General features: G+C 42.4%; 2 protein-coding genes across 4 annotated transcripts in view; one reads left to right on the top strand and one right to left on the bottom strand.

Moving 5' to 3' along the window:
• Positions 1-3,802, top strand: part of CERS4 (ceramide synthase 4) — a 49,420-nt gene extending 45,618 nt beyond the window's left edge. For all 3 annotated transcript variants that reach the window (XM_075611659.1, XM_075611656.1, XM_075611657.1), the window contains exons 10-11: positions 1,430-1,586; positions 2,749-3,802. In XM_075611659.1, the coding sequence (XP_075467774.1) occupies positions 1,430-1,586; positions 2,749-2,928 (337 nt within the window). In that variant the 3' untranslated portion in view covers positions 2,929-3,802. The remainder of the gene's footprint in view (positions 1-1,429; positions 1,587-2,748) is intronic.
• LOC142501589 (kelch-like protein 23) lies at positions 588-17,816 on the bottom strand. Its single transcript, XM_075611655.1, has 4 exons — positions 16,877-17,816; positions 9,327-10,297; positions 7,756-8,167; positions 588-6,318 (listed from the first exon to the last, which is right to left on the bottom strand). The coding sequence occupies exons 2-4, from the start codon at positions 10,210-10,212 to the stop codon at positions 6,000-6,002; spliced, it is 1,617 nt and encodes a 538-aa protein (XP_075467770.1). The 5' UTR covers positions 10,213-10,297; positions 16,877-17,816; the 3' UTR covers positions 588-5,999.
• Positions 17,817-17,947: the final 131 nt, after the last annotated feature.

Genomic DNA, 17,947 nt, shown 5'->3' with positions numbered 1-17,947 from the left:
TGAAGAGCAAGAACCAGAGCTCGGGCTGGGAAATACATCTGAAGAGCAAGAACCAGAGTTCGGGCTGGGAAATACGTCTGAAGAGCAAGAACCAGAGCTCAGGCTGGGAAATACGTCTGAAGAGCAAGAACCAGAGCTCAGGCTGGGAAATACGTCTGAAGAGCAAGAACCAGAGCTCAGGCTGGGAAATACGTCTGAAGAGCAAGAACCAGAGCTCGGGCTGGGAAATACGTCTGAAGAGCAAGAACCAGAGCTCGGGCTGGGAAATACGTCTGAAGAGCAAGAACCAGAGCTCGGGCTGGGAAATACGTCTGAAGAGCAAGAACCAGAGCTCGGGCTGGGATAAACGTCTGAAGAGCAAGAACCAGAGCTCGGGCTGGGAAATACGTCTGAAGAGCAAGAACCAGAGCTCGGGCTGGGAAATACGTCTGAAGAGCAAGAACCAGAGCTCGGGCTGGGAAATACGTCTGAAGAGCAAGAACCAGAGCTCAGGCTGGGAAATACGTCTGAAGAGCAAGAACCAGAGCTCGGGCTGGGAAATACTTTTGCACTATCTTCCCCTTCTGTTCATTTTTTGGGGAACACTGATTTGTGCCGAGTGCGGGAGTGCAGCGACGGAGCTCAAAATTCAACAACACGTGGGGGTCGTGGAGGAACGAGTGACGTGAGCTAAAGCACAGATTCTATCAACTGAACCTGATACAAGTACATCTTGTAAGTAGGCATTTCTACAGTTCATCAAGCCTTTTTTGTTGTACTGTTACATATTACACTATGAAGTGTGTTCTCTTTTTGTGTGATTTGTTCTAGGATGGATTGCTCCTACTAAGATTTTCTACCAGCGAAGATCCAGGATTGGCAGTGTTCCAATTGGAACCCACTTGTGGACTGTTGCGGTGGACTTATGCTTATAAGTAGTTTTTCCATTGCTATTTCATTGTTATTGTGAGGTACCAGTGCCGGGGATTTCTTTTTGTAAGTGTGCGTTATCGTTTAACAAGTTGTAGGGGACAACTTGAAATTTTGATCCCCTGGGCTGCTCCACCAAGTTTAATTATTCATTAATTGGGTCATTAGGTGGTTATTTTTGGTATCTATTTGTTTAATTTTATTTAGTCTGCGGGTTATAATATATTTAACACTGCACATTTTAGGTCTAGCGCAGAGGTGAGGTTTTAGTTAGTGTTTTGTCATCTTATGAAATAATGCTGTTAAGACTACGAGTCTGCAAATTGAGTGTGTGGTCCCCTTTGTTTCTATAGCTCTTAAACATGTCACTGTCTTTACTACACTGGTCCGTGGAGGGACTAACCCTTTAAGCATGTCACTACCATTAGTACACTTTAGTACTAGGAGGGACTGACCCTTTCATTGATGCACAGTAAACCTGGCTTTGTGATATCAGAACCCTCACTCCTTTTTATTTCAGGGTCATCTACAGCACTTATTACTACTCCATGGAAATGTTCCAGCCGTTCTTTGGATACTACTTTTTCAACGTTCTCCTGATGGTCCTGCAGATACTCCACGTTTTCTGGGCATACCTGATCCTACACGTGGCTTATAGGTTCACCTTTGTGGGCACGGTGAGAGTCACTATTACGAGTCATAATTAAAAGGGGCAGTGCCCCCTCCATGGTTATTTGTTTAAGATCTATTTCCCATACTGTACAATACAGCATCTGTTTTCACCTCTCTTTTTTTCACCATTTCCCTGCTCACTGGCTTTTTTAAACTGTGTTTTTCTTTAAAATATGAACCCACTCCCTAAATTGAAATAGCTGGTAATCCCCTCTCACTTAGGAACAACAGTAGTAGGGTGACCAGACATCCCAGTTTTTAGGCCTCTGTCCCGACTTTTGGGCTACCATCCAGCCGCTCGTGTGCGACCGCTGCTTGCCAGCTGCGCATGCGCACAAGCGGTCGGCAAGTGCCGATCGCGCATGCACATAAGCGCCCCGCAAGCACTCATCGTGCATGTGCAGTCGGCAATCACGACTGCGCATTCGCTATATTTGTCCTGGTTTTTGCCTGGACAAATATAGTCACCCTAATTAGTAGATCTGAGGATCTGATAAAACCATTTTTCTGACGGGACCCTTTGTAGTCTTCATGGAAAACTGTTCGGTGTTGCCTGATGGAGTTGAGAAAGTGAGAATAAATAGCAAGAGTTGCCATGTGGACCCTCTACTGCAGGCTTTGGGCCTTTCTCAATACCTAAATACTGTATAAATTACAATGACAGCTAAGAAAACATAAATATAAGGTTGGTTAAGCTGTTTTAAAGGATGTCACATAACTCTCACTTTCAAATAGAGCATGTTACCCCTAACAGCATGTTTAAGTGGTTAAAGGCTGGTTGCATCCCACACTCTGTGTATGTTTTATATATGAATAAAGGTCTTAAAGGTAATGAAATAAATTAAATAATCCCAAGTAATGGACTTTATGGTTTCCCTCTGTGTGCTTCCATGTTCAGTGTTCTGCATCTCCTGCTGTGCTAAATTAAACTGGAACTTTACAATGTAATCTGAACTCCCCCATTGATTGTGAGTAATGAAATATTACAAGAGCTGAGGGAGCGGGATAGGTTCAGTGTATCCCTGACAACACCCGGAGCCAATCATTTCTGCTAAATTCCATGTGCAATACTCCTGTAGGGGGGTAAAATTAGAGTTTATGAGTTTTGTGGAAAGCTGCATGCTGGTTAATTATTTAATCCCACACTCTTGTTAATTGGACTCACAGGTTGAAAATGACGTGAGAAGCGACATGGAGGAAAGCGAGGGGAGCGGGCAAGAAAACTCAAAGCCTTGTGAGCGAGAGAACAGGACCGGCCACTGGGCCAGCAACAACAACTGTGTCCCCCGCAAGGCTGCAGAGAATGGGGTGGCTCAGCTCTCCAACGGTCACTCCAAGGCCAGCTAGCCCCAGTGGCTACCAATGGACTGTGCTACAAGTGGCCATACAGAAAGAGCTTGACATAAGCTCTGCCATCTTGGTCCATAGAACCTACCAATCATGCACTCCTGTTAACCCCCTACTTTGCTGGAGTAGACTGCACAATATAATATAAATTATCCCTACATAGTGCTATGATGTGCATACACATTTTGGGCACCATGACCCCCTGCACAGCTTACAATCTAACAGAGTACTTGCCTGGGGAGATTTGCCCACTATCCTTACCACTAAGCCACACCTTCTTTATGGCAAAAATGTATTAACCCCCTTAAAACCCTTCACGCTAACACCTTTCCTTTAAAATTAGCCTAGAAAACAGTATAGATAAGCAGAAATATATCCAAGTGACCTAATGACAGTGACGTATTTAAGAGGTTAAATAGTCAGTCCCTCATAGGGCTGATGACAGTGACATGTTTAGGGAATTAAAGGGTAAGTTCCATGTAGCACCAAAGTGATCTGATGACAGCGACATGTTTATTGGGTCAAAAATCAGTCCCAGATAGGAGCAAAGTGACCTAATGACAGTGACATGTATAAAGAATGAAAGGGTCAGTTCCATGTAGTCCCAAAAAGATCTAGTTTAATGGGTTACATTTTGCTGAATGCATTTTAAAAAAAAGACAAGTATTTTTAAATAATTTTTGTAAATTAATGCATTCCTTTCTTTTAATTTATAAAATATAATAACCCTTTAACCCATTAAACATCACTGTCGGGGCACTTTGGACTGACCGTTTATTATTGTAAATGTACATTACATATTATTTTGTATGTGTTTTTCCCCTATTATAACCACTTCTTATGCCTTTTTTTCACTTAAAATGTCTATATTTTATATTATCTTCTTTTTTTCCGACTAATGTGATCATTCTGTAATGTAGACGTGCACGTCACGCTGTCTGGAAATTATTTCGCCTTGCTTTTCGGTAACACAATCCGACGATGCTGAACATGTGTGTGTGTGAAGGAGAGCGAGAGAAGGTGTAATCCTAATCGCAAGTGACTACACAGAAAAGACAAAGCGCAAACAACTTCACATAAAAGTGTAAAAGGATTTAGTGAATCGGGACAATTTTTTTATATAATACAACCCCCAAAGTGCTGCTCCATTGAAAATACTTTCTACTAGGTCTCAATATCGATTCCCAAAACAAACAGGGCTGCAGCTTCTTCCAGGGTATGTTAAGAGAGAGAAAAAAAATAGTATATACTGTAATATGTCTTAAATTAAAAAAAAAAATGTTTTAAAAGGTTACCAATGTACTCACATGGGTAAGTAGTGTTCAGGCTCTTCACAATAATACTGATAGTCTGGTATGATCTTCTCATTGTGCCTCAGAATACAAAGGAACATACATTGTCAAAACAGTTTACTTTCAGCAGATTAAAAACAACATTTAAGAACACTCGCAAAAAAAAAAAAAAAATATCAGTTTCAAGCACGTAGAAGAGTTCATTTGAAGAAGTTTGTGTACTCTGCCAATTCCCCACACAGAAGATTAGACCCCCGGGTGCCTCCGGGATCCTTCAGCGTTCCTCCGTCTTGGTTGTACAATCCCCGACGGGATGAGTGCTGTCACTTCTGGGGTTGACTTGTACACTCCCTCCTCTCCTTCCTCTCTCACCAAATGCCCTATGCGTCTCCCTGTGTTTGCTGCTTCCTCAGGTTATAAATGCTATTGCTACAATCCTTGGTTTTATATTTGCATGCTAATGACATCATCATCTAAATACAATAAGGTCCTATAAAAATTAATTATATATATATATTTAAAAGGGTCACCATGTGTGCAAACGCATAAAAACTGCACTGCGATATTGAGAGCTCTTGGAAAGTCTTTTCAATGGAGCAGCACTTTATATAATGGTTGTATTATATTTAAAAAAAAATGTCTGGACGGAGCTAATGCCACCTTTAGTTAAGATAGGAGTAATGTGGATCGTGTTAAACTAACGCAAGGCAGTGCTAACCTAACGTAGCATAACGCCTATTCTAATGAGATAGCTAACGCCTGTTGTTTTTGCATACAAATAGCTTTGTGGGTTGGCGTTACTTCAGGGAACATAACGTCCATTACTCATTTTGATAACATGAGGTTATGAACTCTGACTTAATGGACCTCTGTGGATCTGGGCCTTAGTGGCAGGTGGAAGTCCGCATGGGAGCAGGGAAGAGGGAAGTGGAGGCTCACAAGCCACCTACATGGGCAAGTTTGTCATCACTGTTCTGAATAAAAAGTTGACAGCGTGCACTTTTGCCAGGGCTGTCATGCTTGATGTGGGAAGGAAGTGAGAGTGTGCAGCACAGATCTCCAGTTGTATTGGGAATTAGCTCTTCTGTTTTGAGTAGTGGGAGTCTCTGTCGAGGTCCGATGCACCACTGGTGATAACAATGAGTGAGACTGCCTTCTAATGATGGAAACTGCGAGTGATACTGCCTTCCCAGTTAGTGTGACTGCCTTCCCTGTGAGTATGACTGCCTTCCCAGTGAGTATGACTGCCTTCCCAGTGAGTATGACTGCCTTCCCAGTGAGTATGACTGCCTTCCCAGTGAGTATGACTGCCTTCCCAGTGAGTATGACTGCCTTCCCAGTGAACAAAACTGCCTTCTCAATGAGTTTGACAGCCCTGTGAGTAATATTTACTTTATAGGAGTGAGACTGCTTTAACAATAAGTAATATTAACTTCCCAATGAGTAAGTGCCATTTAGTGAAGGAAACTAATAATAAATAAATAAAATAATTAGTACAGTAAGCCCATCATAAAGAGCAGACAGCCCTGTGTAGAGCTCACAAGCACGGGGATCCCTGACCCAAATAGCTGTCAATATTATTAAACGGCCTGTTATTTTTCCAAGAAACTTACACTGGGACTCAAATCTGTCTTTCCCACTTCAAAGACAGTGCGTCCTATCCTTGGAACAGAAGATCGAGCAACCTAGTTCTATCCAGGCTGAAGTTAACTCCTTGGATACCCAGCAAAAAAAGGGCTCTGTTACCCGTTTGAAGGACACAAGTGAAGTTGGTTGTTCTCAAGACCAAACATTGTCGCGCCTCATTGCTACACAGCCCCGGATGGGCAGTGGGCACGGGAGGCTGGCATCCTCCACTTGGCAGGTATCCGTGTAAGGGTCAAACAGGACGAAGTTGGGGACATCCTGAATTACACTGGCCCTCCTCTGCCCCAGGAGGTAGATACGCCCGTTGGCAGTGCCACATCCCATAAAGAACTTTCTGTTCACACAATCCTCATCAAGTGCCGACCACTCCTCTGTGTCAAGGTCAAACCGGAACACCTGCCCACCAATGGTGTATATGGCTCCGTTAAGGACTGTGGCGCATAGATCATACCTAGGGAAACATTAAGAATCAACTTGACTGTACAAAACCACATACCTGGCAAAAACAACATTTTGTAAAGACCAACAGTCACATAGAATCCCATAAACAAATCTAATCGCAAATATTCCCCCTCTCTATCGGGTCTCTGATAGGGACAGTGCGGAGTAGTGAAGGAGTTAAGGAGCCTTCAATGCATTGCTCTCCTGCATTAAATCTTAGTATACAAAAACGAGGATTGGATCAGTATTACACTGTGGATCTAGAGATATACCCAGGGTTGTCACCTTCTACTGAAGGCTAACCCGGAGATAACATTTTTACATTTAGCGCTTACCTTCGGCGGCGGCTCCCGGAATCCTCTGGCATCCTTCCAACGTCTGGCATCTCCCCCTACAACTCCTGTCAATATGGCTGCACTGTGTCAAATTGCACCATGATAACGGGGCGCCTTATGGCGCCGAGGCATCACGTGACATCACGTTGTCAAAGCAACGCTGCGGCGTGTGACATCTTGATGTCACATAGCGTCCCGTTGTCATGGAAATGCCGTCATGAGATGACATCGCGTAGCAGTCCCGTTGTCATGGGAACTTGACTCCATTTGATGCCGCACAGCCAACATTGACAGGAGTTGCAGGGGGAGATGCCGGGAGGACGCCAAGGATACCGGAGGATACTGGGAGGCGCCACCCAGAGGTTTACAAGGTAAACCTGTAGCTCGGAGATACATGGCCGAAACCCGTAGTCTCTGGGTCAAACCCAGAGTGGTGACAACCTTGGTTATACCGGACCCTCCAACTGTATCAATTTGGCCAGTGCGGTACAGGCCACCAAGCAGTGTACCGGTTTCCCTTGCTACGCACACTCCTTGCTGCGATCGTGGCTCAATCAGAATCCTGTGGTTGCAGCGAGCTGACATGCAGCAGGGGAAACCTGAACTCAACAGGGACCGCAGAGAGCACTGTAGACTGCTCTTTGCTCAGGTCCCCCTCTGCAGTGCTTCCTCTGTAGGTGCAGCCTGGGACAGACTTCAGTGAGGGGTAAGTCCCTGGAGGTAACGAAGCTGCAACTTTGTGGCAGGGAATGGAAAAATGTAAATAAAATAAGTGGGGTGGGGTTTATTATATTATATATGAGGTGAGTATAAGGAGTGTAGGGTATAATGAGGGGGTATCTATTAGAGAGGCGGGGGTATATATGAGTGGAGGGGGGAAAATGGAGTGTGGGGCCTAATTGAGTGGTTTGGGGGTTTATGGGTTGTAGGGTATATATGAGGGGCGTGGTCTGTAAAAGACGCATGTGTACCTATAGTAATATGGGAAATGTTGGCGGGTATAGATATACATATTATGGTAGTTTTAAATAATATGAATTAAAATTATGATAATTTACAGACACTTCAAAGGCTGGTGTTCTAACCACTGAACTACAGCATATTCAGCTTACCTGGCCATAGGGGAGTAAGAGATGACATCCCATTGGTCTGTCTCTGTGTTCAGTCTCTGCACCCCACTGTACACGTCTCCGTTCTCATCACGCCCACACACAACGTATAGTTTGGTGCCCATGCTGGCAGCTGCTGCTCTCTCGACGGGTCTAACTAGGGGGCTCCGACTCTCCCACTGCAGGCTGGCCAGGTCCATATTCTCTACGTCCGCAATCACTCCTTCGTCTGTGCTCCCTCCCAGAGCGTAGAGGCGGAGTCCGACCCCCACAGAGCAGTGGCAATTCCGGGACATCTTCATGGGTGGTCCATCCGACCAGGAGTCTTGCAGAGAATCATAAATGAGCACCCAGTCTACACTATACCATACAAAGTCCCCCCGGAAATATCCACCTGTCACAATGACCAGGTTGCCTGTAATAAGGGAAGACAGGTAAAAGGTTGTATGCAGGTAAAGTGCTAATCTCTACAATTAATATAAAACCAGGACTGTCTGAGCCTTTACCTGATAATGGGAATCAGGAGGTCACCCTTCATTAGATATAAACCCAGGACTGGTAGTGAAGACATTCATTTCACAAAAAATCCGCTTTCAGCTATCAAAGCGAATTACAAGCATCACCATAAGGCCCATGTTTACTAAGCAGTGCTATTCCACAAAACACCACCAAGTTTATTCAAGTGAATGTGGCTTTAAGGTGTTTAGTAAATACGGCCTAAATCTTTCAATAGAAAATCCACATCTACTGACTGTATATGATGATACACATGTATGTATATATATATATATATATATATATATATATATATATATATATACACACACACATATATATACATAGAGAGAGAAAATAAGAATATCACTTGTGAGCATATTCAAATGCTTTTCATCATTATCTCCTGGCATTCAGTGCTTCCACTGCAGCAAAGGATTCTGGGAAATTACCCTTTGGGTCTCATCAGTGTGAGGATGGATATACTGGCTAGGATGGTATATATAATCTGCAGCTGCAGCTATTGATTCTGAGAAATTACATGCAAATGAGCACTCAGTGTCACCTTTTGCTTCAAATCCGTTTTAACATGGGTCCCTGTAAGAGAGAATATATATATATATATATATATATATATATATATATATAATCTGCACAAGTATTAACCCTCTTCATAGTGTGCTTGTGCCTGTGTATAGAGTGAAAGATTGCTAGAGAGAGGGAAATTATACATGCACTTATATATGTGCACGTTCATAAATCTGCACATGTATTATTTCTCTCTTTATAAAATGCCACCATTTTAACTTTGGTTGTGTGCTAGTGTTGTAAGAACAGCACTGTTTAAAAGACCAGTGGTGGAAACAGACCACCACACCTGTCCCACAAATTTTCTGTGATTCAATGATTTGGAGTCCATCTAACACATTTTTAGCTATTGCGTCTTACAGACTTTAGTGTAGGAACAGCCCCGTATAAATTATTGCATCCATCGTATTTGCCTACTTCTATCTTCCTTGTATCTATTGTTTCCTCACCAAGAAAGCTACTACCCCTACACAGTATATAGTAAGCGTTACCTACTGTTGCCACCGCATACTGGGTGAGATTTTTACGCTGGAGAGGGGAGCAGGCTCTCCACGTGAAGGTTTTAGGCAGATAGACAAACAGTTCCTGTTGCTCCTGCTCGTGCTTCCCCCCTAGGACATACAAGGTCTCATAAGTCCTGCTGGTGGGCGTCAACTTATCCATAGTTCTCCACGTCTGAGGTGGTCTGGTGTCCAGGGTCTGTACCATCCTCGAGTACGTGTCCTGCCCTCCTGGGTGCTGGATATGCTTGACTAGGACATCAAGGAAGGAGAGGCTAAGGAAGGTGGGTCTCACCAGTGCCACCAGCTCTTCGAAGTCCTTCTCTCTACTGGAGTCCACCATAACCCACTTCATCACAGCTTCAAATACAAGGTCTTCCTTGGGGACAAAAAGATCATCCATCTGCAGTAGTTCCATAAGAGTTTCCTTGGTAAGCTCGTCAAATTCATATTCTTCGTGGTGCACCAGGTCCGAGAAGTGGGTGAGAGCCACGTTTAAAGCAGACTTGTAAAGCTTCGGACAGTCATACTGTTGGGAGTAGGTCATCATGCCCAAGCAGTTGGATACTCGTAGCTCACGCTCTAGGAATCCCACACACAGACTCTTAGCCCGCTGTAAGTCTAGGAAATCAGCAACCTCCAGGAGATCTGTAATGTTTCCCTTGTTTAAGTCCATTGTACCCTCTTTGGTGAAGTCCAGGAGGGTCTTGAAAGATCCCTCAGCTACTCCTCTTAAGATAATGCGACGCTGAGCACTTTCCTTGAATCCTCCATTAAATAGGACCTCAAAATACCTACTGTGAGCAGCTAGGGCAGATCTGTCCACGTGAAACAATCTCTGTCCAACCTTAAGAACTGTGTTATTCAATGGGTCCATTATACAATCTTCTTCAAAATTTCCAGTTGCACAAGCTATATCAGGCCTGTGTTTAAATCCTCCTTCGGAATAATTTATAGATACTCTGAGGATCAAAATGAACCAGTTGTAGTGACACGTATAAGTGGTTAAATATAGGAAATTGACACCTTTGTTACATCGTTAAAAAAAAATCATTATTTAACGTAAACGCGATGAGCAGAGACTTGGGAGCGGTTTGATCTCTGGCCGCTCCCTTTTGTTTGAGGTGACTATGTGCTGAACAGGAGTTTGCACAGGCAAAGCGGCCCTCTCTCCTCTGTTCTTATCTTTATTTGGCTCTAACCGGGACAGGGCGAGCTGGCAGCACTAAAAATACAAAACCAATTAGAAACATATTGTACTTCAGTTTATAGTCAAATAAGGAAATACTAAATAAAAAAAGGAAGTATATGTGTAACAACTCTTGTATTCCAAAAAGGAATAATGTTAATCGCTTGCATTTAAAAAAGCATCTACAGCTGTGGGTGCATAAAGCAGATGTAAAATATTGATATGTGTGTGTGTGTGTGTATATTTAAAAAAAAGTGAAATCCATGTATTATCCTACGTGTGTTTTTTTTAAATAAATCAGTTCTGTAGTATTAGTTAATACTTACTACAATTTATTTATCTTCTAATTCATCTCTTAATGCCATTTTGAATGCGTTTTAATAAACTGAGCATCCTTTGATTTCTATAGCAGATTTTAGCCCACCTCCCCAGCAGTGCAAAATATTTGCAACACGTTCCTGTTTATTGACACTTTCCTTATAATTTATTGCCAATATTCCCAGCAGTTTGAGCTGCAAACTGTAACAATAGATAATGTTACCGTAGTAATTTCCGAATACATTGTAGCTGCTGAGTTAAACTTTGATTTTGACAGGATTGATTAAAACTGAAAGGAAGCCATTTAGTGAACCCTTGGAAGCAGGATCTCTGCTGATCGATCACAGGAGAATGAATCAATCAGTAGCTTAGGTAATTAGACTTCAATAAAGGTAATTAAAGGCTGCATATATTAAAATATATATATATATATATTTTTTTTTTTAAGGTGTCGCTTAGATTGCCTCTTTATTAAGGGTGCAGGATCATTGCTGATAAATCACAGGAGAACTAATCAATCAACAGCTTTAAAAGTAATCAAAGGCTGCATATATTAAAACAAAAAAAGAAAGTTTTTTTGAAAGTGCCCTGCAGACTCTCTTTAATGCACTGCAAAAAAAATTATTACAACAATTATTGCCTATAGAGTGCAGATGGTTATTAAATTCAGATAATTACAATCTGATATTTTCAGTGTGCTACAGGTTACGTAAAATATGCAAATGAGAATGATGTAAAGTAGGAAAAGCTGCATTCAAAAAGCTTATATTAACCAAAAACGTGCTCTTTTTAATAAGAGACATTGGTGTACTAAAGTTTTCCCTGTCCTGACGCTATTTAAAGTAACACATTCCTACTGTATATCGCTCCGTTACACACAGCACTCACAGTTTATCATGGTCCTTAATCGTGTTAAAATCTCCCTAATATTCTGTTCTTCTCTTGAAAGCGGGTGCAGACTTTCTTGATATACGACATTAAGGTTACTACTAATCCAACCTGCTGCCACTGTTCTGGATTCATAATGGTTTCCAGCTCACCCGAAGTCTGTCTGTAGCAGAGTTTGCATATTGGATACTCAGCAGTTCCAAAAATAGCTGACTTTTCTTACTATGTTTAACGTTTGCTCCTGTCCTTCACTTGTCATGAGTAGAGAAGGGTCCTTTGCAGTCACATGTTTAATGGGTTAAAGGGTCAGTCCCATGTAGGACCAAAGTGTCCAAATTACAGTGAAATGTTTAATGGGTTAACGGGCAAGTCCAATGTACTGTAGGACTGTACTGTAGCAGAAGTGGAGCGGTGAGTGAGGTAGATGAGTCTGGCAGCATTTTGGATGGATTGAAGTTGGGACAGGAGGACAAGGGGAATTTCAACTAGTAGGTAGTCAAGTAGTCAAGACAAGATGAGTGAATTAGGATTTTAGTTGCATCATGGAAGAGAAAGGGGTGTATCTTGGTGATATTTAAAAGGTGAAGACGGCATGACTTAGTGGGGCACTGAATGTGAGGAATGAAGGAGAGGGCAAAATCAAAGATGACCTATACAGCAGGCTTGGGGTGTTCATGAGATTGTGGAATTATTGACATTGAGGGAGAGTTTAGGTGTAATGGAAGAGGGAAAGAGTATTAGTTTTGTTTTAGACATGTTAAGCTTCAGGTAATGGTGGGATATTCTGGAGGAGATTGCAGGGCGAGAATTTGTGGAGGGGGAAAGGTAAATTTGGGTGTCATCAGCATAGAGATGATACTGAAAGTCAAAGGATTGTATTAGTTACCCAACAGAAGAGGTGTAGAAGAAAAAGAGCAGAGTGTCAAGGACAGAGCCTTGTGGAATCCCAACAGAAAGAGGGAGTGAAGAGGAGATAAAAGAGAAGGAAACACTGAAGGAGCCGTTGGATAGGTACTGTAGGACATGAACTAGGAGAGGGCTGCATCACAGAGGCCAATGAAGTTGTACACTGGCGACACACTTTATTCGAGCTCGGCTAGTCCCACGAATTCGGGTATACTCGGGTGTATTGAGGTTTGTGACTGTTTTCTGCCCGAGTGCATTGAGGTATTTTCCAGGCAGGGATTGAAGCATTTTATTCCCGCTGGCTGCAATACTGCACAGTATATATATATACTGCATTACAATTCATGAATTTATGCCATCTGGTAGACACGCGAAGCATTGCAGCCTATTAAATCCTAATCATTTAACAGATCAGCCGCCCGTCAGCCAGGCATGAACCCAGGCTGGGAAGGCAAACACAACGGGGCTTGTCAGAGGTGAGGAGCGGCGCATTCCAGGTATCTGCCAGGTACATACTGGGTATTTGCTCGAATAAAGTGTGTCGGTGCAGTATGTGTATAGCAGAAAGGGGTGATTAACAGTTTTGAAGGAAGCAGAGATATGAAGGAGAATAAGTAAGAATTGACCCTTAGACTTAGCTGTGAGTAGGTTATTAGCTACTTTTGTTAGTGCTGACTCAGTAGAGTATAAAGGACGGAAACCAGATTCCAAAGAATCAAGCAGAGTCGGAGGAAAGTGTGTCAAGCGGTTGTATATAAGTCGCTCAAGTAACTTGGAGGCAAAGGGGAGAAGAGAGAAGGCGGTAGTTAGAGAGGGAGGCTGGGTCAAGAGAGGGTTTCTTTAAAATGGGCATGATGAGGGCATGTTTAAACGAAGATGGGTGCAGGAGATGAGAGAGAGATGTTGAAAAGGTGTTCAGGTGGGGCTTGGTGTGCCAGAGAGGGAGTGGAGATGTGAGGGAATAAGACCAAGAGGAAAGGTTGTAGGGTGGGATGTTGAGACGAGCAGAGATTTCGTCCTCAGTCACTGGGGAAAATAAGCAGACGGTAGATTTTAGTTTTAGTTATGTGAGGGGAGTTAAGAGGTACATGTGGAGCTTGACATGAAGAGATGTCATGTCTGGTTGACTTAATTGTGTCTGTGAAGTAGGTGGCAAGGTTTTGGGCCATGAGGGTAGAAGGGCTGCGATTGTTTAATTGAGCAGAGAAGGGAGTTAAAGGAGGCAAATAGGCATTGAGGGTAAGAGGACATTAGCCAGGGAAATGTTACAGGAGGAGATTATGAATTCAGAGGAGTAAATCGACTTTAGAGCGCAATTTTCTCCAGTAACGTTCAGTAGTATGTGAGCACTTTTGGAAGTAGTGGGTAATGTTTGAGTGCCATGGTTGTGGCTTAGATGTGGTCAGTGGTGAAGTGTGGTGGCAGAAGCCGTCTGCACTGTCGTATATAGAGGTTAATAGGTCAGGGCTGGAAATGGTAGAGATGGAAAAGAGTAAAAGGTTGTAATGACGGGAGTCTAGAGCATGTAGATTTCAGTATGCGAGTGTGCAAGTAGGTTTTGTGGTGGTTGCAGACAGTAGAGCAAGATTAAAGGCTAGGATGTGATGATCAGAGAGAGGGGAGGGAAGTGGGAGAGAACCAGGCCAAGGAAGTATCCATTGTTGTGAGTAGGAGAGGTGGTCCATTGGGAGAGATCATAACAAGTGGTTAAGGAGAGAAAATGGGTGGCTGAAGTAACATTGGGATTGTGAACAGGAATGTTAAAGTATTCCAGGATGACATTAGTAGTAGTGTCAGAAAAAAGGAAGTGAGGAAAGAAGGCAGCAAAGTTGTTAAGAAATTGAGATGTAGGTCTAGGATGACGATGGATTATGCAACACAGGGAAGAGAGGCAGACAGTGTGGATTTCGAAGGACAAGAAAGAGCAGAAAGGAAAGGGAGCAAGATGTTAAAATGTGCAGCGTGTGGAAAGGAGTATGCCAACTCCTCTGTCCTGTCTATTCCCTGGTCTGAGGGTGTGGCTACGGGAAAGACCCCCCATAGGAAAGTGCAGCAGGAGGTGGTGTCTGAAGGGACAAGCCAGGTTGGTGTAATGGCTAGAAGGTAGTTGGAAATTAATAAATCATGGATTGCAGTAAGTTTGTTGCAGACAGATTATGCATTCCATAGAGCACAAGAGAAGGGAAAGGTTAAATTGAGATGAGGTTGGAAGCGTTGGTAGTGTGTGGTGAAAAGGAGACTTTGGGGTAGGGTGTGAACGTGAAAGGATCGGTAGGTGGACAAAGCCAGGATTAGGGGATATTCCCATTCATTATACTTTACCTACATGTGATCCCAGGATATTCATGCAGGATTTTCTGGCCTTTTCTTAACTCTGCATGTACTATTGTCCAGGGTCCAGAGGGAGCGTGTATATCAGGATCATCCCAAAGAAAGGGTTTTCTTCCTAATAGTGTAATTATTAATAGCGGGTCCTCCCAGCACAGCCTCCTTGCGTCCTAGTACCAGCCAATAGCTCTAGGCGTTTCGCTGAGTCGTCAGCTTCGTCATGAGAAGCTGACTTGACTCTGCGAAACGCGTAGAGCTATTGGCTGATACTAGGACGCAAGTAGGTTGTGCTGGGAGGACCCGCCGACCCGAGATCTCGTCTCTATCCCCCTGGAAGACCAGACGCGACACTGACCCCTGTGAAGCAGCAAACCGAAAGTTCAACCAGCGATCGTGATGGGGGGGAAGAGTGTGGGGACAGGAAAAAGGTGCGAAATAGCATCTCCACGGCGCAGGATAACCTTGAGCGTTCAACACATTTATGTGTTCATTTTATATGTACACAATGTTAATACATATACTTTGCTTGAAAGATAAATGTTCAGATTGGTCTGCACTATCGGTCTTCTTTTTCCTGACAATCTCCTACGAACAACAGATCCTGACCTAGATGCTTGGCTATTATTCTTCCTGCTCATATATCGTGTATACACTGTAAGTAGGCACTCTGTAAGAGTCAAGATCCCTACCCTCACCAAGAGTACTTGACTATATTACACGATTAGTGTTTTCTTCCTTTCTTTGGGGTGATCCTGATATATATGATCCCTCTAGTCCCTGGACAAACCTATATTCAAAAAGGGGATCCTTAACAGTTCCCACAAGAGGTTGAGATTTTGTCAAATCACCTAACACTTATTTATTTCACTTGTGATCTTTTCACTATTTGATTGATTTTCACGCTTAGTTCAAGTAGGTTTAAGCGCCGTTCAAATCACCTTGGTGTCCTGCATATATTACTATCTATTTTATTACGGGTTTAGAGTGAACGCTATTGGAGTCTTGAAATCACCTGTCTCCTATGTGGGTGCTATATTAATTTGTTCTAAACCTTAGAGACGAGTTCAGGGAGAAGGAGGGGCTGGAGCTTGGAAACATTAAACACAAATTCTTTAAAAAAAAAAAAATGAATGTTAAAACAAATTCACAGCTAGAGGGATAGTCCGACTGACCCAACGGATAAAAAAAAAATATTCCCAATGCAATCTGCTACCTTAAAGAAGCAATTATAAGCCCCCAAACAGAGGGGAGCTAAAATGGAGCAAACCCAAGTGCCCGACTAAGATTTTTTTTTTTTTTTTTTTTTAACTTTTGTCAGCATTTGCAATGAAAAATAAACATGGGTCCATCTCACAATGTTATGGCTTGGTACTGACTGCCAGTGATACTGACCCAGTTTCTTCCGGGCAAAAATCCTTGTAAGGGAATTTCAAAATTAATCTCTCAGCAGCTGCGAGGTCCCTGTAGCTTGCAGTGATGAGGTTCTACTCCAGGGGACCCGGTCTCAAATAAGATAAATATACAGTATATTACTTTGAGTCCTGCGCACTTGAATCTTGTTCAATTAAATATTTATACTAATGATCGACGCCTCGTGTGCAGGACTCCAAGTACTATTTATATCTTCTTCTGACCATGGCACCATGGCGGTGATTCACTATCAGTGCCTACAATAGAGTGTAAGTGTGTGTGTGTGTGTATATATCAGTACAGATTGCTGCTTTAAACGGGCAGTCAAATCGAGGACGTAAGTGAACTAAAGACAGTGGTAAGTTAAATGTAACAGATACTCTTAACTATTTTAATGTCTTTTTAGTAAGAGTATGTTCAAAATAACATTTCCATGGTAAACAATCTGTTTTACAAATTATCTGATCAATTAAATTATTATTTTTTAAGATTATTAGCTTACCTTTGTTCACAAAGTAATTATGGTGCCATCACTAGTCAAACAGGCACAAGTAGCCGATAGGTTTGGTTACAATATGCCCAACAAAATGCAAGTCATATTCATTTTTTCACAAGAGAAAAAAAAAAGTTAGACGATTACGTTGAGTGATTCAATCTAAAAGGAAGATAATTAAACAAATGTTATTTTAAAAATTGAGCCAGAAGGTTTAAGTGCCCATTTAAATGGGCAATCCCTCCTAGGACCAAAGTAAACCAATTCCAATGCAGTGGTTAAGTATTTACGGTTAGGGCGTTTGATTACCTCTAGCTGCTGCCTTTTTTTTTTATGTCAGTGTTCAGCAAGTGCTTGTACAGCCATTGTGCCCCTCCCCCAACTTTATTGGCTCTCTGATAAGGACGAGGTGGGATAAGGGTAAGAAAAAAAATACTTAATTGACAAAAAACTTCCCCGGCCGATTATAGGACTTCTTGTACAATGTACATGATCCAAAGCGGCCAATTGGGCTGTTTTCGGACAAACTTTCCCATTGAAGTCCACAGGGAAATTTCATCCCCGTCCACTCCCCCGAAGAAGAAAAAAAACCCCAAGTGGCAGCTCTGGATCATACAGAAGAATAAGCCTGTATTGCACGCACACTTGCATGTATGTATATGGTTTTGTTTTAAAAATGTTTACACATGTTATTAATCACTTATTGTCACATAAGCAGTTTCAAACCAAAGCATAACCAGGGGGCTGGGACAATTCAGTCTGAACACAAAAGGGGGCCATCTTGAAAAATATCCCAATATATCAGAGGGGGGGGGACTCAGTAAATAGGAAATTAAAAGCAATATCTCCCAATATCAGATATAAATTCTGACAAGCATCTGGTTACCATATGATTATTTTTTTAAATCAAAATAAAGTTTAAAGAAATCACCTACAGCAGGTTTAATAGCCACCAGTACCAGTAGCCCACCATGGTCTGAAGTGGGTTTTCCAGCGTTTATTAAGTGTGACCCAAAATACCTATTATTTGTAACTTACAAGAACCAAGAATTTCAATACAGCACAAAGGAATTTGAACAT

Source organism: Ascaphus truei, chromosome 8 (genome assembly GCF_040206685.1).
Source record: "Ascaphus truei isolate aAscTru1 chromosome 8, aAscTru1.hap1, whole genome shotgun sequence".
Lineage (NCBI taxonomy): Eukaryota > Metazoa > Chordata > Amphibia > Anura > Ascaphidae > Ascaphus > Ascaphus truei.
This window is presented reverse-complemented; position numbering and strand designations above follow the sequence as displayed.

Bases quoted from the DNA above. Each gene is read 5' to 3' on its own strand.
- LOC142501589 (XM_075611655.1), bottom strand. From the start codon at position 10,212: ATGGACCCATTGAATAACACAGTTCTTAAGGTTGGACAGAGATTGTTT. The intron at 8,168-9,326 runs GTAACGCTTACT...CCCTTATTACAG, and splicing joins GTATGCGGTGGCAACAGTAG to GCAACCTGGTCATTGTGACA. The intron at 6,319-7,755 runs GTAAGCTGAATA...ATGTTTCCCTAG, and splicing joins TCTTACTCCCCTATGGCCAG to GTATGATCTATGCGCCACAG.